Genomic DNA, 24,244 nt, shown 5'->3' with positions numbered 1-24,244 from the left:
TCTGAGAAATAAAGTCAGAATTGCGAGATGTAAACTCGCAATTGTGAGATAAAAAGTCGCAATTATCTTTTAAAATGTTTTATTTTGTGGCGGAAACAAGCTTCCATAATAAATAAATAAAAGTTATTTGACAAAATGCATTATGTTGTTCCTGCTACAGTTACAACCCAACTGGCGAGGTCACAACATTACTCGCATTTGGCAAGTGTTATTGTACCCTGCGCACAACATTAGCCTGCTGATATGAGGGGGAGGAGGGGGAGAGGGGGAGGAGGGGGAGAGGGGGAGGGGAGGAGGGGGAGGGGAGGAGGGGGAGGGGAGGAGGGGGAGGGGGAGGGGAGGGGGGGGATCAATTTGACTGTAAATGAGAAAAAAAAAAAAAAGCAGTGGCAATAAATGTTTCCCAGAAGAAAGTGTACATTTCTGCATTACGCTGCACTCTCACACAACACCGGCGCAGGAGCTCCTGGATGCACGGGTTCCCAGGCTCCGCTCATTAATCTGGCTCAAGACTGCTGGAGGGCAGGGTGAGGACTATAGGGAGAGTGGAGAACAACATGCTAGCTGTGTTCACACACTCATCTCCGGAGGGAGTCACGCCATTGTGTTTTATACGCTTTGGTCTGATTCTCCCTCGGCGACCACCGCAAAGCGCTTGCATAGCCTCAGGGTTTTAAGATTCACCAGCAACTCAATAAGGATTAACTGCTTGTGATTTGTTCACCCCTCAGGGCTCGAGAAGGTGGAGGAATCCTTAATGAGACTCTTGATAGCTATTTTAGAGTTATGTCCCTTTTTCAAGGAAAGAAGTTTTGGAAATGCTGAATGATGATACATTAATATCCCTCTAAACTGCACATGCGCAGCTGCATGCTAATGATGTTGCTCATACGCACTGTGCAGAAAAAGACAAACAAAACCAGCAGCGATGTCTTGAAATCTTGTGCATGGTAAAGTGCACAAAGCTAATTAATGCGCAAGGCAAGGAAACAGTGCAGAGGAGGTCATAGTGGCACCAAACGTCACAAATAATGACTGTTATAAAGCATGTTATTTTAGATTATAATATTGCATTGTTATTTTTATGCCTTGCTTTCTAAAGGTCCCAACAAATAAGACAGACAAAACAGGTTCTCTTGAAAAAACAAGAGAGAAAACTAACTCAAGAGTAACTCTATACCAGTAATTCTAAACTGGTTTTGCCGTCAATTTTGTTAATTGTACAAAAGTCAATAGAAATGATTTATTAACAATACCACTAACTACAAACTGTAGGAAGAGTACAAAATATGCCAAATAAATCAAATGGGTATAATAGAAAAATTGAATACATAAACTAATTTTAGTGCATTCTGGGATAACAAATAAATAAAAGGAAAACTATTTATAAATATTTCAAATAATATTTTTGAAAAATATATTACATAAATATTTGTTTTATATACACACACACACATATACAGTATATCTGTGTGTGTGTGTGTAAATATCTATTTATATATATACACATACAATTATTATTATTATTAACTTAACATAAATTCTTGCTAAATAGTGACACGTGTGTCTGGGAAGTCTTTCTGCTTAGCCCAACAGAAATGTTTTACTCTGCAAGATTGAATATTGCATGCAGGTAGACTATTAATCTTATTAGACGCAAGACACATGATTTCTTTAACTTTTCATTCCAGGTATCAAGTTCAGAGTCAGCTTTTGCCTTATCTCCGGATACAGCTGTTTACTAGTTGAATCCCATACGGGCCAATAGATTGCCAGCAACCTTGAATTTATGCTCCTTCCACATCATCCATAATTTAAGGGGCAGATTGCTGCTCCCTGTGAATGGTTTCCGAATCTCTGCAACCATCTGAGATTCATTTATGTATGGAGCCCTGAGAGAAAGAGAGTAGCGCTGCCTGAGGGAAGGAGAGCAACCATATGAACCTGTTAACATGAGCGGAAAGTGTCTTTCCACCCCATCAGAGCGAGGGACATGGAAAATAACATGAGATGAAAGGTGGTTTTGAGGAGGTGTATGTCAGCAGCACTGGGATGAATTAATTATCTCTATAAATAAAAAATGACTGATGACATTCAGATATTAATGGGAATTAGGAAAAAAGTTTCGCTCACTGACAGATGGTAATTTATTTAGATTCAGATTCTATTTGTAACTACATTCGCATTTCCAAAAGTACACTGTAAAAAATGATATGATATGTAAGAATATAACAATAAGTTGTGACAACATATGTTTTTACATTTGTGACGTAAAATGACGCGATGTTGAAAAAAAGCGGTTTGTACGAGCAGTCAAAGAAACGCTCACTTTATCTACTAAATTGGTGTCCTTATGTCGTTTTAAAACATTTTAAATCCTGCATTATCTTTTCATATGGTATTTTCATACACGGTTATATATTCATTTAGATTTTTTTTTTACCTGCAAGATGCTCTTTAACTCATCAAAACAAGTAAAGCAATTCAACTCATTTTTAAAGTAATTTTAATGTAATTTCAGTTGAAATGACAAACATCCAAGTTGATTGTACTTAAAAATGTAAGGCACATTCAAGGTAAATTTCAAGGAGAATTTAGTAAGTGCATCACATTACGTTTTCATCAACTTATTATAGTTTACCGTAGTTATATTTGGACGCTCAGTTTTTTCATTTGGCCAAAATCTCTTGTATTAAAGACGAAGTGCTGCGCACAGACTGTTTAAGACAGTATTGGCTATGACTCAACAAATACTAGACTAAGATGGTCTTCTTAAACCTTGTGGACCATTAACATATTGTTTTTTCAGCAACTATTTTCATTAATATACATGAGCGTGGGAGTAATGCTCACATGTATTATTCATATATGAATAGAAACCATTTCTCTGAATTAAACATTGAAATGTGTGATGTGCCTACTTGGCATTCTCGATTCAAGCGATGATTGCGATTAGTTTTGACCAGGAGGCCTCAGTGTCAGGAGAGCTGACTGCAATTCAAACCCATTACTGGCGAGTTATCCAAATGGCCATGTGTATCCCAGCGCTCATTAGGACTCATTTTCCACTTAATAAAATAATACATTTTTCCATATCACTGTACCACCAGCTGGCCTAATAAAAGACACGTATCCCAATGCAGATTACTTGAAATAATTACTTGAGTAAATACATATCTGCTGGTCCAAAGAGAATGGAAAACTCAATTAAACCTCACAGTAACCCCCCGCCCACATAAATCAAATTAAATAAATATAAATGATTAAATTGCACAATAAAATTTATAAAACAACACAGATAAAAGGAAGAAAAATATAATCATAAAATATATAATCAATAAAGGGTTGGGTCAAAGAAAAAGAAATAGTTTAGACCTTACAGAAATGGTAGGTAACAACATGTTCCGGAAACTTTTCAAACAAATGTCGTGCTCTCGTTTGCAATTAGAATCTGAAATGCCTGCTGGAACACTCTAAATGGCAGAAGCAATTTACAAAAGTAATTTTGTCCAGAAAATTTCAACAAATGGGACAGTTCATGTCGCTTTTCTGAAATAATGTAGCTCCAATTATATTTTGCCCAGAGGGTACTGGGACTTATTTACTGCAGTAAAACGTATTTAAAAGCTGAAAGATAAAATTGCTAATTGCATTTTGTGAAAAGTACAAAAAAATAAACATTATAACCACTCACACTCAAATTTACCCTGGGTGCTGAAGGTGGCGTCAATGGCAGAACCATCCCAGGATTCCACTGCGCTGTCCACACTGGGGATGGTGGTGGAATAGATGTCTGAGAGTTTTACAGGTTTCTGCCCAGTCTGACCCTCGTCCTCCATATCGCTCAGATCATTCATGCGACCCGTTACCGAGGGCTGCTTCGGGCTTGGCACTGTAGAAAGAATGAAATAAAGACGATGATTGTCTGAGCCCTCGGATCACAGTCAATAGACCAGAGAGATCCAGACTTTACTGGATATTGGGCTCACACATCAGTGCTCATTTGATCTTTTGCTCTTGGATAAGGAACTTTACTTTGTCTACTGTCAGTCTACAGTATATGATAGATGGAGACAAAACGAATTAGACCTTAGGCTTTAATGACTCACGGCTAGGCAGCCTTATTGCATTTTGGAGCTACAGTAAGATGTACAGTACTGTGGGAGGTAATGTGTGTGAGAAAGAGCGATGAGAAAATAAAAGCAAAGAATATGCCAATCAAAAGTTTGGGAAATATAATAAGAAAAATAATGTTTTAGAAAAATGTAATTAGTGAATAACAATTAGTAAATAATAATTAAAATGATACAAAACATAACTCATTCGGGGAATTAAGTAACCAAAAATGTAAAACAAACAAACAAACATAATAAAATATATTTCCTTCACTATCCACCCCAAATCATCTATTTAAATAAAATAAATACATATAAACTAATAATTAAAATAAATAAACAAAACAATTAAACACATTCAGAGTATGTTTACATGACAACGATGTACTAAAAACAGATTGTCAAAACGATCCCCGTTCACACGGATCTGTGAAAATGACTAAAAAGGCTGTATTATGCATGCCAGGCCAGTAGTTGGCGATGTCACTTTGTCAAGAAACACCCCGCGAACACATAGTATGCATGTGTGAACATGTAATGCACATGACGGCACCGTTCTCACAAATTCGCGTTTTTGTTATTTACATGGAGACGGTAAATGTATCGTTTTTAAAAGCTTGCGTTTTCAGGCCCCCAAAACGCTGTTGTCATGTAAACGAACGGCCAAGACAAACCTTCTCAGTAGAAAACGGTGTCGTGTAAACATACCCTTAGATTTTTGTGAAGATATTCATGGGCACCATTTATATTTGTACACAAAACTAACTAATGCATTTTAGCATAAGCCTTTGGCTTCGAAGGTTTTAAGGATCATGAGAAGTGTGACATTTGACTTAGTGTACATATAAAAAAGCCATTTGGTCGTAAGCTTGCATGTCAGCACTCACATTCTCCCTGCTTCTTGATCTTCAGTGTGACGGACTCTCCAGCCATCTGCAGCAGGTGGATGGCCTCACTTAGAGGTTTGCCCTTCAAACTGTTGCTGTTAATGGCCAGTATGCGGTCACCAATGTGGATGGCACCAGTCCTGTGGAAACAAGAGCACAGCAACTCAGCTGCAATGCATCATTTCAAAAGCCCTTTTTTTCTGGTTGAAAACATGCATTCATTCAAATTAACTTGGGCTGTCCATAGATTAAAATGTTTAATTGGGATTAATGTCTACAGCAACACATGGAGTACTTTCCATAAGATCATCTCTCAATGCAAATCAAACCAGCTATTAGGCTAACTGAAATAAAACCAAGCCAATCTCTAGGTATGGTGAAGGCTATGTGATGATGTGGGGCTATTTTAATTCCAAAGGCCAAGGGAACTTTATCAGGATGCATAGTATCCTGGATCCATGAAGTAACTGGCCTTTAAAAATAAAAATCTGCCTGCCTCTAAGGGAATTTAACATAGGGGTGTCCAGACTTATGCACCCTGTATTTTAAGGAAGAACATTTATTTATTTACGATACATTATTCATTCACAAAGAAAATTGGTGTCCTTAAAGGTTGAATTTTTCCTAATTTTTTTAATTAAGGCATTAAGTTCAATTTCCAAAAGGTGATTTTTTATTCCTCTTTTTAGTCAACTTTAGCATGGGTGTCTAAACTTATGCATAGCACTCTATCTATCTATCTATCTATCTATCTATCTATCTATCTATCTATCTATCTATCTATCTATCTATCTATCTATCTATCTATCTATCTATCTATCTCTATATGTATTATATAATTATCATTCAAATTATATAATATAGTTTTATTTATAATACATATTTTTATATAAGCACCTATTATGCCCTTTTTATAAAGTCTTGATTTTGTTTTTGGTGTCTACTAGAATAGGTTTTCATGCTTGAATTAAAAAAACACACACAAAAAACGTATTTTTCACATTGTTGCAGCACCTCTCTTCCCAGTCTGTCAGCAACACTGTTCAGTTTCTGTCTTTATGAAGCCCCTCCTTCCGAAAAGCACAATGTGCTCTGATTGGTCGGCTCAACCAATGTTTTGCAACCTTTCAACCATTTTGAGTGTTTCATAAAAGTGTCACATAATGCACAATATCATTCTGTTAAGCACGCACTGCAGTTTTGTCATCTGCCGATTAAATGTTTGAACTATTAAAGCAGAATGGATTCTGATTGGCTGTCTGTGTTGGCTAAATGTGTTTATCATTCATCAGCTAGAAAAAAAATCGTTCTGAATGTGATTCCGACAATATAGTTTCCTTGTGCCATTATTGTTACAGTATAGTTGTGGTGTTAACTCCATCCTTTTGGAGTGGACTTTGCTTTATAATTTTGACAGCATTCAAACAGCAACATCACATACTAAAGAAGGTTCAAATGTAAAAAAAACATAATAGTTCCTTTTTAAGATATCACACACATTAGCTCTCTCTATATACATGTATATTTAACATAAGTGTGATATTTCATAACTGTTGTTGACAGGCTTGAAAGCATGAACAGAGCCGTACCTCTCGGCCAGGCCGCCTTTAGTGAGGCTGGAGATGATGATGGGGTCGAAGGGCTCCTCGGTGCCCGAGATTGTGATGCCCAGCGGCCCGCCGTAGCGTTTCAGCTCCACCGTGTAAATGATGGCGCCGGAGGTCTCCTGCTCGTCTGCAACACAGGCCAACAGCACACGGGCGTCCCTATCAACACTGCCATCACGTAGGATACCTCACAGAGGGGCAGAGAGCAGAGCGAAGACACCCCTCACAACACCGGACAGAGAGAGGAGGTAAGGAGGAATTGACCAGAAAATAAAGAGAAAACATGAGGGAAGAGGAACCCAAAGGAAACAAATAGAAATGGGATAAAAATACTAGGGTTGTCAATTTAACATGCAATTGAACATTCGCCAAGTCCTGTCCTAAAAGAAAAAAAAATCCATTTACTGACCAGTCCTACCTTTGCAACTGTTGTAATCTGACATTTTTTCCAACTACATATAATGTTTGGATTGAATATAATTTGCACTGCAAAAAATAAAAACAGAAAATGCACTGGTAATTTTCTGCCAGGACATTATCCAGTAATTTTACAACACAATGCAACACCTGGAAAAAACTAATACGGAAAATTCTTACACAGTAAATTGTGCCGCAATGCGCCCTATTTTTACAGTGAATCTGCACATTATGTAATCAATTCCATTACAATTGCTAATTCATTGACAACACCCCAAAAAACAACCTAACTAAAAGTAAAAGTGATGTCTGATTATGCTCACAAAAATTAATAAACTGGAGGAATGAAAAAAGCAGGAAGAATGGGAAAGGAAGTAAAGGCAATTCAAGAGAAGAATGATGGAAGGTAATGGAAGTGGTGCATCCAGAAAAGAAAAAAAAGAAAGAAAAAATGAGAGAGAAAATACAACTGAGTGGCAAAATGGAGATATTCACATGCATAATACAGAAAATGGGATATCGGCTCTGTGATCCATTTCAGAAATGGATACTACACCTTACCTCTACAAATCATACATTTTATCATCCAAAGGAGAACTAAGCCTCCATAGCCTGGACCCCCAATGCATTTCAGATGTCAGACATTTCCTTTTTTCCCCAAAGTGACTTTATGCATTCAAGCTGTATATTATATGTGTGTCCTCAGGGGATTCTCTGTGCTAGTTGCTTTACCAGCTGAGAAACAAGAATCATAATGTAAATTAATTATAAGACTGAACTTGTTTTGTATGCACTCAAGTGCAGATGTGGCTATAGCAACACCAAAATCCACTTGAAAGTGTTTTATAAAATATTTGTGGCGCTGATTCATAATGCTCAACATCAATTAAGAGGTCTACCTTCCGTTTTGACATGACTACACCGAGAAGGGAATGCGCTAAAGAAAAAAAATAGAGGAAATTCTCGCAGATCCTCAGGGCAATCGTTGTCATCTCCCACTCGCATCCACGTCCTAATGAAGCGCTGATCGCTGTCAGATCACAGCCGCTCTAGGTTTGTGTTTGTGTGTCTGCGCTGGGGGTCTGGGGATGTTCGTTAACACGAGGTCGGCTCATTACGCCTTAGTTTTTTTTTCCACGATGGACTAATGGAGAGATGGGAGGGAAATTACCCCTATTTAGCATGCCAGTTACCACGACCTCTCTCAGACTGATGATTTGTTGTCACAGAAAAAAGGGTTTTGTGAAAAATGAATGTCGACCTTAATGTTCCCAGCGAGAAAGATCTAAACGAGCCTCCAGCATTGGGCGAGGATCTGAAACACAAGAGGTGCCATTTCACGGACACAGTGGACGTCCTGGATGAAATATAAATGTGATTCGCAGGTCTGCTTTGTAGTACGAGCATAACGCCCCTGTAGACGACTATGAAGCAGAGGATTGTGGGTAAATGCTTTTGAGACATTGGATGAGGGCTCCAAGGATTTCTAATCGGATAATTGAACCAAACGAGCATTAAATTGAAGCGATTAAACCTAATTTTCTTCAGTGCGCACAATGCTAATAGTGTTAAGGGTGAATTGTGAGGTTGTGGAAGCGAGGAGAGATGTGTTTGTTGTTGTAGCCCAAGAGAAGCAGCTAAAGGTTTAGCAGAAGGTCCTTTGGAGATAATAAAGATCTCACTGTGACATTTCTGACAGCAGAGCCACTTCAAATCTATACCTCAACTTAAAGTATATGCCAGCTGTATGTATGTAACAAAAAAAGTAATTCGGGTTTGGAACAAGATTTTCTTTTTTTACTGAGCTTTCCCTTTAAACGGTTACAAAATCACCAAGCAGTATAATTAGGCAACAAGGCGGGGTGATATATTGAATAGTCAAATACATTCTAAAAACTTTGATTAATTTATACTGTGAATGAACATGTGCATTAACAGGTCTGACCCAAAAATGAGTAGCATTAGCAGGCCATCTGATCTCGATATCTTGGCTCCTTGTAAAATTAAACTTTTATGTTCAATGTTCATTTTTTGACTGTCAGTAATCTTTCTAAAGTACTATTCATTTATTTATGTGTAAAACCCTAACCTTTAAGAAACGCTGTGCATATCACGATTTTAAAGTGTTTTTAACTCTCCATTAAGTTCTCTAAAGAGCGTGTCATTATACTAATTTCCTGATCTATCCTTGTCTTGTGATTTGCAAACATCACATTGAAAAGACATCTCTGATTTAAACTTCAGCAAAAAAAAAAAAAAAAAAAAAAATGCAGTTGGCAAGATCGATTAATTTTCTGTGATTCATTTGAAGTGTTCCTTTTCAATTAATAAATTCATTAATTTGATTCAACAATTGAAGTCAATTAATCAAAAATGTAAATGAAATCCATGCTGGCATTTTTTCTTAAAATGAAAAAAGCCTTAAAAAGTTAATATATATATATATATATATATATATATATATATATATATATATATATATATATATATATATACACACACACTCACCTAAAGGATTATTAGGAACACCTGTTCAATTTCTCATTAATGCAATTATCTAATCAACCAATCACATGGCAGTTGCTTCAATGCATTTAGGGGTGTGGTCCTGGTCAAGACAATCTCCTGAACTCCAAACTGAATGTCAGAATGGGAAAGAAAGGTGATTTAAGCAATTTTGAGCGTAGCATGGTTGTTGGTGCCAGACGGGCCGGTCTGAGTATTTCACAATCTGCTCAGTTACTGGGATTTTCACGCACAACCATTTCTAGGGTTTACAAAGAATGGTGTGAAAAGGGAAAAACATCCAGTATGCGGCAGTCCTGTGGGCGAAAATGCCTAGTTGATGCTAGAGGTCAGAGGAGAATGGGCCGACTGATTCAAGCTGATAGAAGAGCAACTTTGACTGAAATAACCACTCGTTACAACCGAGGTATGCAGAAAAGCATTTGTGAAGCCACAACACGCACAACCTTGAGGCGGATGGGCTACAACAGCAGAAGACCCCACCGGGTACCACTCATCTCCACTACAAATAGGAAAAAGAGGCTACAATTTGCACGAGCTCACCAAAATTGGACAGTTGAAGACTGGAAAAATGTTGCCTGGTCTGATGAGTCTCGATTTCTGTTGAGACATTCAGACGGTAGAGTCAGAATTTGGCGTAAACAGAATGAGAACATGGATCCATCATGCCTTGTTACCACTGTGCAGGCTGGTGGTGGTGGTGTAATGGTGTGGGGGATGTTTTCTTGGCACACTTTAGGCCCCCCTTAGTGCCAATTGGGCATCGTTTAAATGCCACGGCCTACCTGAGCATTGTTTCAGACCATGTCCATCCCTTTATGACCACCATGTACCCATCCTCTGATGGCTACTTCCAGCAGGATAATGCACCATGTCACAAAGCTCGAATCATTTCAAATTGGTTTCTTGAACATGACAATGAGTTCACTGTACTAAAATGGCCCCCACATTCACCAGATCTCAACCCAATAGAGCATCTTTGGGATGTGGTGGAACGGGAGCTTCGTGCCCTGGATGTGCATCCCACAAATCTCCATCAACTGCAAGATGCTATCCTATCAATATGGGGCAACATTTCTAAAGAATGCTTTCAGCACCTTGTTGAATCAATGCCACGTAGAATTAAGGCAGTTCTGAAGGCGAAAGGGGGTCAAACACAGTATTAGTATGGTGTTCCTAATAATCCTTTAGGTGAGTATATATATATATGTGTGTGTGTGTGTGTGTGTACACAAATATATTATATAAACACAGATTTTCATGTTAAATGAGATTAGTCGCGAATGTATAACTAATATTAATATATTGAATTATATGGTCATTTATGAACATATATGATACATATCTGTATTATGTACGTAAGGGATTCATGGCTAATAATGCTGCCATGTTTTCTCTTATCTTGTCCTTTTTCTGTCCTTGCCGTATCTGGTTGAAACCATATTACATTAGAATAGGTTAATCAGTCAGGTCTTAATAGCTTATTCTTTATCTTGATCCTGGCCAAAATACGTTCGCATTAGAAGTCTTTGCTGATGTATTCTGACCTTGCATGGGGATTTTTAGTGTAAATGTGTGTCCGTGTGGAGTGTGTAGTTGCAGAGGCTCAGAGGTACCTGAGTTGTCCTCGTCCTTGCGGATCTTGAGTTTAACCAGGTCTTCGCACTGCTGCAGGATTTGAACAGCGTCCTCCATGGAGCAGTTGTCCAGACGGATGTTGTCTATTGCCAGAAGCTTATCCCCCAGCTCCAGGGTGCCCGTTCTTTGAAGGAGTGCACAGAAAAACCGTTACAAGCTTTTTGCAGAAGCACAACCAATGTAACATTTCCTCTGCCATACAGCAAATCTCCATTTCGTCTTGCAATATTTTGAAGGAAAGGTTATTTTCTCCCTCATGCAGACATTTACACTCATTTCGTTGTAGTCTGAGCTCACATTCTGCAAGAAAACACATCCATTATTCAGTAGATTGACCATGGTACACAGCAAAGAGCTTCCAGAGGCGCTGAGATAGATCTGAAGCCAAAAAAAAAAAAAAAAAAACCTTACTTTTATCGTATTGGTCATAATTGTGTCGTTCCATATTCAGATTAGACATTGAGATGTAATCCTGCCTGAATTCACAATTATTCCACCACTTCTTCATATTAAATGGCTCACTTATTTTTAGGCCCTTTTAATAGAGCTGAAATGGAGGAGAGCAAAATGTGAAAGATTGCAAGAGCCAAGGCCATCTAACACAGACGTCTCAACAGAAAGACGAACAGACCTGTATTTAACCACTACACTGTGTACACAGAGATTCATAACCCAATTCTCTCTCCTCCTCGCATAATTATCAGGTAAACATATGTTCTATTATGTAAAAGTAGGGGAAATTAGAGTATATGTGCTGAAAGAGCCTTAATTACTAGGTATACAGCATCCCCCAACAACCCTAACTATTACCATGGAGAATTTATAAAAAAAAGTTAGAAATGAAAGTTGTGAAAGGAAAGTATACTACCATTCAAAAGTTTGAGGTCAGTTAGACTTATTTTCAAAGAAATTAATAATTAAATATTTCAACAATGCTTTAAAAGCATGACAGTAAAGACATTTATGTTCCAAAACATTTCTATTTTTAATAAAAACCTGTTCTTTTGAAATTTATTCATTAAGGAATCCTGAAAAAAGCATTACAGTTTCCAATAAAATAAAGCAGCACAACACTTTAACATTAATATTAATTATAAATGTTTATTAAACAGAAAATCTGCATATTTTAATGATTTCCGAAGGATCATGTGACACTGAATACTACTAATGGCTGCTGGAAATTCAGGAATAAATTACTTAATATATTAACAATGAAAACAGTTTTTTTTTTTTTTTATTGTAATATTTCACAATTTTACTATTTTTCCATTTTTGAGCAATTAAATGCAATCTTGGTGAACATAAGACACTTTCAAATGAATTAAAACCCCAAACTTTTGACAAGTACCATATCTCGAGCTATGAGTGAAAAGGTATTTTTAAGAGAATGAATCTAAGCTAGTCAAATTTTAGAGGAGTGAGATTAGATTTTACTGCGAACAGGCCCGTATAGACCTCGCAATCAACAACAGCACTCTATACCTTTCTGCAGGGCAACCGCTGAGATTTATGTAAATACGGAGGGTTACATGACGCGTTCTCCAAGCCGCACTCTACTGTAGCCTGGAGAAAATGAGCATTTATATTCATAAGAATGCTTTGGCAAGTCGATGCAGATAGCATACGCTCGATGCTCAATTCTGTGCGCAGATGTCATTATATTAGCCGTTTGGGTCTAGTTGGAGAGCAGTATTTAAGGCATGGATGAAGAGCTGATTTGGATGAGAGTTCAGAAATACAGTGCTGACTTGTGCCAAAATGAATTTTCAGCATCATTACTCCAGTCTTCGGTGTCACATGATCCTTCTTAATTCATTATAATGCTGATTTGGTGATGAATAGAAAGTTTAAAAAGAACACTAAACGTTTTGGGAAGAAAATAATTCTCTTTCAAATAAATAAACTGTTTGATGATGGGCATTATGCTTTAGAGCATGTTATATCGAGTGAAACATTTCGCACTTGGATATCCAATGTAAATCCATCTATTATGTATTTTTCATTTAATATAGCAAAGCTTGCCATGCTGGTGGGTGTAAGTGTGCTGAAGGCTGTATATATGAGTTGTTTTGCATGAGATTAGCATTTTTCTATACATTTAAAAAGAGATGCGGTGCAAGACAATGGCGTGAGGCGGTACCTGTGCGCAACGCTGCCTTTCTTTATGTCAGAGATGATGAGCGAATCTCCGGGCTTCCTACTGGAAGGAGCTGTGAAGAGAGAAGAGAACAATCAAACTTGTTTAACAGCACAACATCACTCATTTTCTGTAGGCAACACTGCTGATCATTTCTTAGTCATTCTTAGATTATAACTTAACATTTTTAAAAGTACAGCACTTTTAAAGGTTCTATCTTGCTGACAAAAGTGTCTTTAAAATTGGTGAGAGTAAATCTGATGACACAGTAAGAGCTTTGTATCGACTTGGTTGGTGGAGAACTAGTTGCTTTCGGTAGCATAAACAAAGTAGTTGTCAGTCCAGTCTAGTCAGAACTGATGGTTTTTGTTGTCGATTTTGCATTTTTCCAGCTTGGAGAATGACATGATGACACTGCAAAAGATGCCACTCCAACTGATTGACAATCGAGATGCACATTTTCAACAGAGCCGTGTGGATGGCAGTCTTTCAGCAAATAATAGTGCATATATAAAAATGATATTTAAACCAGCCTACGATGGTTTGCTTGGCTTAGTGGGGTTAAAACCCCTCTAAAACCAGCCAACAGACCAAACCGGACAAGCCCAGCATATAAGCGTAGGCTTTGTTTTAAGTTGCTTTTTTTCCAGCAGGAAAGTCGTGGACCGTGGTTCTCAAGCTTTTTACCTTTAAAGCCAATCACCGTCCAAAATAATTAAATAATTTACCCATTTTGTGATTTCAGACATTTTAGAATATGTGTAAAAATATAAATGGGCCTAAAAATGCTGCCAGCTCTCTAGGATTTGGATCAGAGCCATTATGTCAGTATGAAATAGAAAATAGACCTTTTTAGCAGCTCTAGTCACATTCTGGTGTACTAAGGGGACAGATGTGAGTGCATAATCACATGTCATATGGTCCCTAGCCTGCCAGGAGCATCTGGAGGTGTGATATCAAACTTCTAGAGTGACGTGCCAGAGCATTTTACTCTCAGTCAGAGCTCAGGGTTATTCATGTTCGCTTAGTGCGTCACTGGCAGACTGGAAGGTTGTGTCTTTTTCACTTCGAATAAGAAAAAAAACTCCTTTGTTAATCCTGCTCACTTTTCAACCTAATATGCATCCCAGATGGTGGCGCAGCTTAATCATAATCAATTCTGATGCTCTGTGTAGCCTGTCAGTGATCGTCCTATGCTGCCTTATGGGGGTCTGTTCTTTCTCTACGCATTGAGATGCCGAGCACGTGTCTGTGTTGGACAGACAGTCCCAGAGGTTTTCTTTGCTGGGACAACCCTGCAATAAGACAAGCTCCAATTGACAGAAAAGCTTGATTACTTGAGAGGTTTCACAAGGTAATATGATGGATTATTTGATTTCATTTTGAAAAATGGGTGGGGATTCCCCTCTCAGGTGACACTTAGGTGGGGATTTTTTAATTTGGGGGCATTTTTTAATTTTGGGCACTCTAAGGATTTATTTTCTTTTAACAATGGGGTCATTTTGTTGCACAAGAGTTTAAACACAGCACAAGAAAGCTTGATTTAAACCTTGAATTGAATTGACTAAATAAACAAGAACAAGCAGAATCACAAATAAATACAAATGAAATAGTGTTTTCAGGTAGGTCTAACAATATTCAGGTACAGGAATGTTGAATACATCTAATGTTTCATTGTATAAATGAAATACAGATCCATTTTTTTCTCGCTACCTTTTCATTAAGATTAATGACAGACAGTAGCATGTATATTAGGTTACCTGCTGTCACTTTAAGAGCTAATGCACGGACATCACCGTCTGTGTTTATGTGAATACTCCACAATTACTTACGTAATTTTGTGCATTTCTGACTGCTTAAGCACAATAAGCTGCGAAAAAGCACTCATACGAAATTGCAGAATATACTGTATATTCATATATATTCAAATATAACTACAAAAAGTAAAGGGGGGAAAACCTGTCTGATGCCTTTTTTTAATCTGTGATGGATTTATTCAGCTAATATGAAATTAGAGCTTTCCACTTTCAAATTACAAAGCAAGTCGAAGAGGTTTGTCAGTTGAAAGAGAACATTAATTTCAGGATGATTCAACTGAGAAAGGTCAAAGATTCAGTCTCGATGGTACAGGCTACAGCACTAGCAGTCTAAAAGAGGAAAGAAATTGCTTTAAGGATGTCAATCAGAGCGAGCTAGATTTGAACAAGCTATCTGAGAGCAAATTGTCAGTGTCAGCAATGCAGGTGCTGAGATGTAGCCAATCTGACAATTCAATTTCCAAATGTTAGTGAGTTCTCGGACCAAAGAAATAATCATGTTTTCTGCTCAGCTCAAAGAGTGCACATGTCCGCTGGCCTTAAAGGGACCTCACCATATGCTGCATTACAGTTACAGCGGTGTGATGTCACCTTCAGATGGTGCACATCAAAGCACAGCCTTTCAACTCGGTGAAGCTCTGATGAATTTTATAGCAAGTATCCAGAGCAAAAAACAGAGGAATGACTACTTACATAAACAGGCACTCTTGATAGTAAATCAAGCAGCAAGATGATTCTCATTTGACAGGCAAGCTACATTATGACATTCAGAACGGACGAGCACAGCAATCTCCTGCTTGCTTCCTGGTTGGCGGCAACATTGTTGCCATTGGTCGCTGATTTGTCATAGTTTTCCCCTATGACTTGCACTGCTATTTGGCCTAACCATGATAAATAGCGTGGCCCATTCGCAGTCTCGGCACCTTGCCTGCTTATATTGGTCTGGCCAGGTGAATGTCAATCTTTACACAAGCTTGGGGTCAAACTAGGACAACTACAGTACATGTAGTAAACTTTTGCTATGAGGTTGATCTGATCCAATTTATACAGTAAAACTACTATGGTGATCTTCAAAAGCATTTATTATGAATTAACCTTGCTGTTTTAGTCAACATAAATCTTTTTTGTTTTGTTCATTCAAATCAAATCTGCAGTCTAAGCAGCCAAAAAACATGTAAAATATGGTGTTTACCATCTCACTTCATAAATGTATGAAATCTGACTAAAATCTATTTTTTATGGATTTCACAAATGTTTTCCCCCCTGCTATTCAGGATGTGACTCGCATTTAAAATCATACATAGTATATATCAAATTAAAACAAACTCAGATTAGTGTACAGAGTCCGCTGGTAGAGTAGTGTACCAGTCCACAGCAGATGAGACGCCACTAGGAGAATAAGACACGGTAATCTTTAAGGAGAAGTAAACAAGACATCTATAAATGTGTCCCACTATGGCTTTATTAGTACCTGTGAAATACAGGCCCTACAGAGGCACACAGCAGAAAGCCATTAAACTGCTCAGAAAGGCCACGAGAGCTCCGCAAAGCCCATATACATAAATCGACATGTGGATAGGACACCCTACATCTCTCTCTCTCTCATTCTCATTCCATAAAAGTTGACTTTCTCAGACATCCTGCAGGCCCTGAGCCAAATGGAGGCATAATTGAGCAGATTTTCTTTACAAAGGTGAATAAATAAAAACAAACGTTCCTTTTTGGATGAACTATTATGTTAACTGAATGGAGATTTTGAGAAGATGCAGAGGAATGGGAACCATTAAAAAATATTTTTTTTTAATGATCTGAAAAGCAGTTACAGCGGTACTTTAGCACTGGTAAAATAGTTCGTCGGGTTCATTAAGGAAGTTCAGACAGCTGTAAAAACCCACAAAAGAAGCTTTACTGGGAACTGTTTGCTATTATCTTTGGACTGTGTATATATTCATAGCCAATCCTGGGAGAATTTGCCCCATCAAATTAGCAACAAATGTGAGGACTACACACAACTTGTACACCAGCAACGAAATAAATACTTATTTAAAAAGCATGGAGGATGACGGGCAAAATTGCTTTGGAGGTAAACGACTCCACAGATGCAGAGAGAAGCAATTACTGCTAGGTTGTTGCATAGGGGTCCAGCAATGTATTTCACAAAAACGTTGGCTAATAACAGAAAGTTCGTATCATATTGCTGTGATGGGGAAAACAGTCAATGTGACAAAACCGAGCTGGGATGAGGTGATGAATCACTCTTGCTTGACAGTGCGGGGGGGCATTGATGAAGCAGCTGGCAAAGGCTTCGAGCGTTCGGCGCGTGGGGTTTACGAACGGAGCACTGCAGAGCCCCTGACTGCAGGCACAAAACAGATTGAATTCACAGGCAGATCCGTCTATAAACACCTTTCCAAAAAAAACAGGTGATTTAAACGAATGACACAACAGGAGAGAAAATACAGTATCTTTTGAGGAAGGAGGGAATAGTTTGGCATTCATTTCCATTAAAATACAGCACTATTAATGGGCTTTTGGGAGATGATGGTTCAAAAAGTATAATATCCCACAATCCAATGTGTGTTCAGCAAATGGTTTCCAAAATACAAACGTCTGATGGTAAAAAAATGCCAATTTTCTCCATTTCTAGTGAGAAATAAGAATTTGTCACAAAATATCATCTTGGTTATCCCTAAAGACTAGAGAAACTTGAATTCATTATAGATCTTTAGATGTGACATTATGATGCCTTGGAAGACCTTCATACACAAAAACACATCACACACATCACACAATACAATGAAACTGCCTTCTGGATGCAGCCACTGTGAACTACAGTCTGTTCCTAGCAATTAAATTTACAATAGCAATAAATGAGAGGTAATATATAATTAGGTGCTTGTCATGCAGAACCTCAAAAAATAATATAAATAACCCTCTGAGCAAGAAATGATTTTTTTTCCAGTACCCTAATAAGCAACAGCTACATTTTTCCCCCAGTAACCCAATAATAAGTCACCCAGTTGTGTCTCTTCAATATCCTTGGAACTGAAACAAGGGTCAAATGTCACATATTTTTATCTCCGTGATATAGGGAGTGAAGGAAGTGAAAGTCTTCTAAATGTGTGGCCTAGATAATGCACATAAAAACACTGAAGAGGCAAATAAGAGTGCAGCTTCAAATGGGAATGTGGGTAATTATACGTTGTTGTTTTTTAACAATATAGTTTCTCACTGTATACTTTCTTATTTGGCAGATGCAGATGTGGGAATCAAACCTTGTGTTTTTTTAATTATTTATCCCATGTATGATCAATAAATACAACTTACACCTTGAGCACAGACAACCATTATTATGCATAGAAGAACGGAGAGAAGAATACGTACAGCTGATGGTGATCCCCAGCTCCACACCTGGCTTCTTTGGTAGCTTCACATGGAAGGTTCCACTGCTTGGGATGACAGATTCTGGATGAGACAAGGACAGAAATACAAAAAAGCTCAATATTTAGATGCAGGTCTATCCATATAATCATTCTCAAGTTTGATTAAGTCTGGATTCATAGACCATTTTGTAACTGAAATGTGGAAATTCAGGTGAAGGACCAAACCAACACTTGTAAAAGGGATAGTTCACTTGAAAATTATATATGTCATCATTTAGTCACCCTCATGTTGTTCCCAACCTGTATGATTATAATTATTTTTTTCAGTGGGATGCAAAATTAGCTGTTTAGTGGAATGTCCAAGCTGCTTTTTTTTTTATTGGTCCCCATAGCTTTTACCTTCTTTGATTTACATGCAAGAAAGAAAGTAGAGTAAATGCTAGCAGAACATTCATTTTTGGGTGAATTCTCTTTAAAGTGACTTGTAGACAGCTGTTAAAAATTCAGTCTTTCTCTCAGGCAGCGATGTAGATGATCTTTTCTGACAGAAGCCCAGAATCCTAAGTCTGGAAGACTGAAATCTCCATAAAATATGTCCTTCTCCTCTGGGCAGTGAGTCAGACTCAAAAAGAATGACAGAAGTGTGAAAGCATCAAAAGAAAGAAAACACACTGCACTCCAGCGACCCTCCATTACACATAAAGGCCTCTGCTCTTGAAATGATCATGCAGTGATTCAAGCCAACTCATTTCTCCAAATCAACAAAAGAGTCTTTCAAAAACACTTGGCCTGAACTATAAAAAAGAACGTACAAGCAAACGTACAATCAAATCGTTCTCCTTCCAGCACATCCTTTCAAAAGCAGATTTTATTGTTCTGTGGTAAAATATTTACATTTTATTGGGTTGCAAGGAAGATTTACATTCAATGTCGCAGAATGTAAATGAGTGGTTCGTGCAAATTAGGGTACGTTCATGGCTTGTAATAAAAGTTTGGGGAAGGTAAGATTTCAGTAAGAAGTCTCTTACCTTCACCAAGGCTGCATTTATTTGACCAAAAATACAGTAAAACAGTAATTTTGTGAAATATCAAATTCAAAATAAATATTTCAAAATATGGTTTTCTATTTTAATATGTTCTAAAATGTACTTTATTCCTGTGATGGCAAAGGTGAATTTTCAGCAGCCATTACTCCAGTCTTCAGTGTCTCATGATCCTTCAGAAATCATTCTAATATTTGGATTTGATGCTCGACAAACATTTATTAATATAATATTATCAAACTTATTATCATCAAACAGTTTCAGCAGCTTAAAACCATTTTTTTTCCCCCAGGATAATTTGATGAATAAAGGAGAGCATTTATTTGAAAATTTGAAATAGAAATATTTTGCAATATTATAAATGTATTTACTGTCACTTTTGATCAATGTATCCATGCAGAATCAAAGTATATATATATATATATATACACACACACTCATATAAATACACAAACATTTTACGTTTTCATATTGGCTTACACAGAAATAGTACAGAAATTTAAATATTTCTCTTGAATTTTGTTTTAGATTTAGATAGACAATTTAATAGTATTTATAACTCCTAACTAGAGATGCACAGATTACAATTTTCTAGGCCGATTCCGATTTCCGATTTTTCACCGAGTTTGACCTGCCGATACCGATTTTTTTAGCCGATTCTGATTTCATTTTTTCTAACCACTTTACAGCACACACAAATATTTATTTTCTATATATATATATATTTTTTTTTTATAAAATACCATATCCTTTTACCCAAACTAAATAATAAAAACAAGTTTGCCAAGTTTGAAGGGTAAAACAAACCGAAGGCAAAGCCCGAGGCAAATCAAAAATGTAACTATTCACAGAAGTTTTGCTGTGGATTATGTCAGTTATGGATACTAACGGACTACTTTGTATTAATGATGAATGATGAATGATATCTGTGTGTGCGAATGTATGTCGGTGGTGAGAAGTGAATGTAATAAAACACTCATGTAAAGCGCTTTGTGACTAGCTACATGTCTGTGAAAGGCGCTATATGAGCTCAGTCTGTCAGTGGCACAGCTTGTACAGTGTCAGTGAGGGACAGTTTTTTCAAAAGCCAAAAAAGGCTAACTGCAGAAACTAACGTTAGTGCATTTTCATTGTTGCTTATCAGTGTAGAGCTGCCGACCATTATGCATAGCAATGTCATAACATAGCAACAGAAAATTGAGTGGCCATCTCTGCAATGGTATTATTTTGTTATTCTTTGATTTGCCCCTCAATTTGTCCATTCATTTGAGATTACATTTCTATTTAGATTTAAAGTAAAATGGTATGTGCATACCCTCTATTCACACTTTTTGCATTAACCAGTCATCAGATTCAATTTTATTGAATGTAGTGTCTAACGACAACAGCTAGACTTTAACATTTGTAATGAGAAATTGTTTCTTAGACACTGTATAAGTTGTGAAATACTAAAAGGCGTGAAGATTGACATGCATTTGTGCAGTGTGAACTAACACCTCTTCCAATCACCTGGAGCCATTTCTCTCTTTTTTGTCACTCCTTTTTACTCTGTTGATGGTGCAACCAACAACACAACAGTTTGTCGGCATGATTTGCAACCAAAGGAAAAGAGCTCGGCGCTCGTTTGTCTTCCGCTTCGTGTTGCTTAATGGCGGGCGCTTGTTTGTTTTACCCTTCGCCACGTTGCTATGCGCGCGCAGTGCATTATGGGAGTACAAGTCCCGGATGTCCAACCTCGAGAATGCGCAAGTTTATGATCGAATCAGAGAGAAAAAATGCACAAGCGTAGTTTCTTGAGAGAGAGAGATCGCAGCTCATAAGCAAACTTAAGACGCTGCGGTGACATTTTAAGTTACATCGATGTCACGTGTCTTTACGGGATTTGTACGGCTTGTGTGTGAACGCACTCTCTGATTCCGGAAAATCACTGGCAGTGTGAATGAACCAAAATCAAACGAACCCGGGTCAAATCTTGGGTCACTTTATCCGTGTATTTTCCGGAATCTCTGTGTGAAAGGGGCTTTAAATTGAGCGTGAGCAGCGCAGACAAAATAGACTCGGCGGCGAAACCCTCGCTTCACCGCTGCTCACGCGACGCTCCTGTTGGGCGCTCACGCGCTGCTCCTGCTCCCGGTGTGAATGCACTCATTGATTAACATGCACGGCGAAAAAAATATGTGTGAAACGGCCGTAATTCACGAGGTTTCCTACATGTGCGTTCCGTGTGCACGTGTGATGCTGATGTTGCGCGATTTTAATCATGGGGAGCCCGAGTGCATTTGACCGGCATAAAACTAGACTACTTTATCTGAATGAAATACATACACTTCTCTCGCATTTGCTTGTGTGCCAGCGATTAACCCTCCGCGTGCCAACACGTGCCATAGGTTGCCGACCCCTGCTCTAGAAGTATTCTATTATTAATTCTATCAAGGTTAAGCAGTGTGTCATTGGCTTGTTAAGCCCTTCCTATATACAGTATAAGCCCTGTGTTTTCATTCTTTCTTTGCAAAGTCTTGTTTGCAAACACTGCATTTCTGAGCGCTACTTCTGGTTTCATTGTCATGGTCTTGACCTGTTTCCCTGGATTTCCCTTTTGTCATTATCTGGGTGGTTTGCTCTGTGCAACTTCTGTGTGTTACTTTATGCAACTTCTGTCAGTAAGGGCTTAAATGGTGTTCAATCAAACTTTAATCTTTATTCTTTATTTATTAACGTTATTTAAGGTCAAACCACCTTATGCCTCTTTTATGGATTACGATTATGGATTACACTCAATAAAGCTTGCGTTTTGATCTTCAACCCAAGTCTCGGGGCAGTACATAAGAATAAAGTTAGTGAACTTTGATTAAACAGCATTTAAGCCCTTACTGACAGAAGTTGCATAAAGTCAGATTAGAGCTTAACAGAAACTTACTCATTTTTGTGAGCTATACGCATATTGTTAAAGGACAGTAGGTGGTCTATGCTAGTGCCTTAAGGCTGAACCTACACTTGAAGTCATCACATACACAGTTAAAAGATTTCTGATTAACTTCTGATTCATTCGTAATTAAGAAACGAATTAAATATCATACCAAATTACACAAGACAAAACACTAGGATGACAAGCTAATTACAGCATGTCTCAAGGACTACAGGCGTTCGATGAGACCCGTACTGTGATAACACTGCCAAAGCACAGCACGAGATGGAAAAATGAGAGAATGTATTTTGGATTTTCTGTCTGGAAACAGTAGCTATTAAATCATGGGCTACTTGTCTAGCAGCGCTAATCATTTATATACATCAAATAGACGGCAGATGGTTTGGCTCCCAGAATAATGGCATTACTTTAAAGGAACACACTAGGATGAACGCGGGTTATGCCCAGATGGATCCTTCCTCCCCAAACAGGTTTGGAATTGATGAATTGTGTCCCCACCTGCTACGTCAAACTCAATCTCCAACGTGACTTTGCTGGTGATGCTGGAGTCCCTCAGCAGCTGATTGGTCTCTTCCAGTGTGCTGTCCTCAGTGGGAATGCCGTTTATTGACAGGATGCGGTCACCGATCTGCAGGATGCCGCACCTGTGCACAGAGAGCAGATTTAGCACACCATTCCTCTTACACTGGCCAACAGACTAGCTGTGCTGAATGCATAAAATACTAAATAATGGACTGCTAGCAGAGGGAGACAAAATAGGTAATGGTACCCAGGCAATGTCTCGCCCAGACCAACCAACCATTTATATTATGCCAGCTGGCACCGTTAAATAGACATTATTGAGTTGATGTGACATTTTAGGTAAAAATACAAACGTCCTCTTAGCTACTGCCTCAAGGTTAGAGTAAAGAACTTTTTAATAGCTGAGGGAACAAAAAAAAAAAAAACTATCTTTTTTGAATTCCAAAATGACTTATGAGCTAAACAGAAGCAGTATTGCTTATGAATTCACTGCTAAAAATGTCAGTAAAGCTAGTCATCATGAATCATATGCTGTATTGCAGATGCTGGTATCCAGAGTGGGCTGTGTGTGTGTGTGTGTGTGTGTGTGTTTGTTTTCACCTGGAGGATTAAATCTTTAGAGTGTTTGCTCATTTGCAGTGCGGTGTGATTAGAATTGTAAAATCTGATGTTAACCAGATGTGTGCGCACATTAATAATTAGAACATGATGATAAACTCTTTAACAGAGATCGTGGACATGCATTTTTTAAGCTATATATGGTGCAATTTCTTTTTAAACTATTATTATACATTATTATTATTTTTTGCAATGATAGCAGTATTCATCTGGCACAACCCCCCCCCCCCCCCAATATAATATTATTTAGTAAATTATTGTAACAGACATTGTTGTATTTTCACTATTTTGTATAACGATGTACTTTTTTTTTAAAAGAGTAAATTGATTAAATAAAAAGATGCACATACAGTACAATGAAATACAACAAATAGCACTGTTGTGCTTGTTTAATAGCTTGTAACTGGAAAAAGCTATATTAATGTAAAAACTTTTTCTGTTTTCACAGAAGAAAGATGTTAAGTTGACAGAATCGCTACTTTTGTTCCCCAACGCCGGTAGATCTTTATCAAATCCCCAACATTAGAAGGTTTATGTCCATCACTGCAATTACAACTTCAACTGGCAGCGAGAAGTCATTTCTGTTGCTTAGGTCAGTAATTACAGTG

The 24,244-nt window shown here is 37.8% G+C and overlaps 1 protein-coding gene across 23 annotated transcripts in view; it reads right to left on the bottom strand.

The window, feature by feature from the left end:
• grip1 (glutamate receptor interacting protein 1) overlaps window positions 1-24,244 on the bottom strand; it is a 248,060-nt gene that overhangs the window by 8,448 nt on the left and 215,368 nt on the right. For 9 of the 23 annotated variants that reach the window (XM_079868988.1, XM_079868976.1, XM_079868982.1 and 6 more), the window contains 7 exons: window positions 22,995-23,140; window positions 18,529-18,609; window positions 13,331-13,400; window positions 11,169-11,314; window positions 6,592-6,796; window positions 5,003-5,142; window positions 3,695-3,892 (listed from right to left, as the gene is read on the bottom strand). In XM_079868988.1, coding sequence (XP_079725114.1) covers window positions 3,695-3,892; window positions 5,003-5,142; window positions 6,592-6,796; window positions 11,169-11,314; window positions 13,331-13,400; window positions 18,529-18,609; window positions 22,995-23,140 — 986 coding nt within the window. The remainder of the gene's footprint in view (window positions 1-3,694; window positions 3,893-5,002; window positions 5,143-6,591; window positions 6,797-11,168; window positions 11,315-13,330; window positions 13,401-18,528; window positions 18,610-22,994; window positions 23,141-24,244) is intronic. The other 14 variants (XM_079868981.1, XM_079868986.1, XM_079868971.1 and 11 more) reach the window with 3 other exon arrangements.

Source organism: Squalius cephalus, assembly GCF_949319135.1.
Source record: "Squalius cephalus genome assembly, chromosome: 4".
Lineage (NCBI taxonomy): Eukaryota > Metazoa > Chordata > Actinopteri > Cypriniformes > Leuciscidae > Squalius > Squalius cephalus.
Note: the sequence above shows the minus strand (reverse complement) of the source record. Positions and strands in the feature narration are given on the sequence as shown.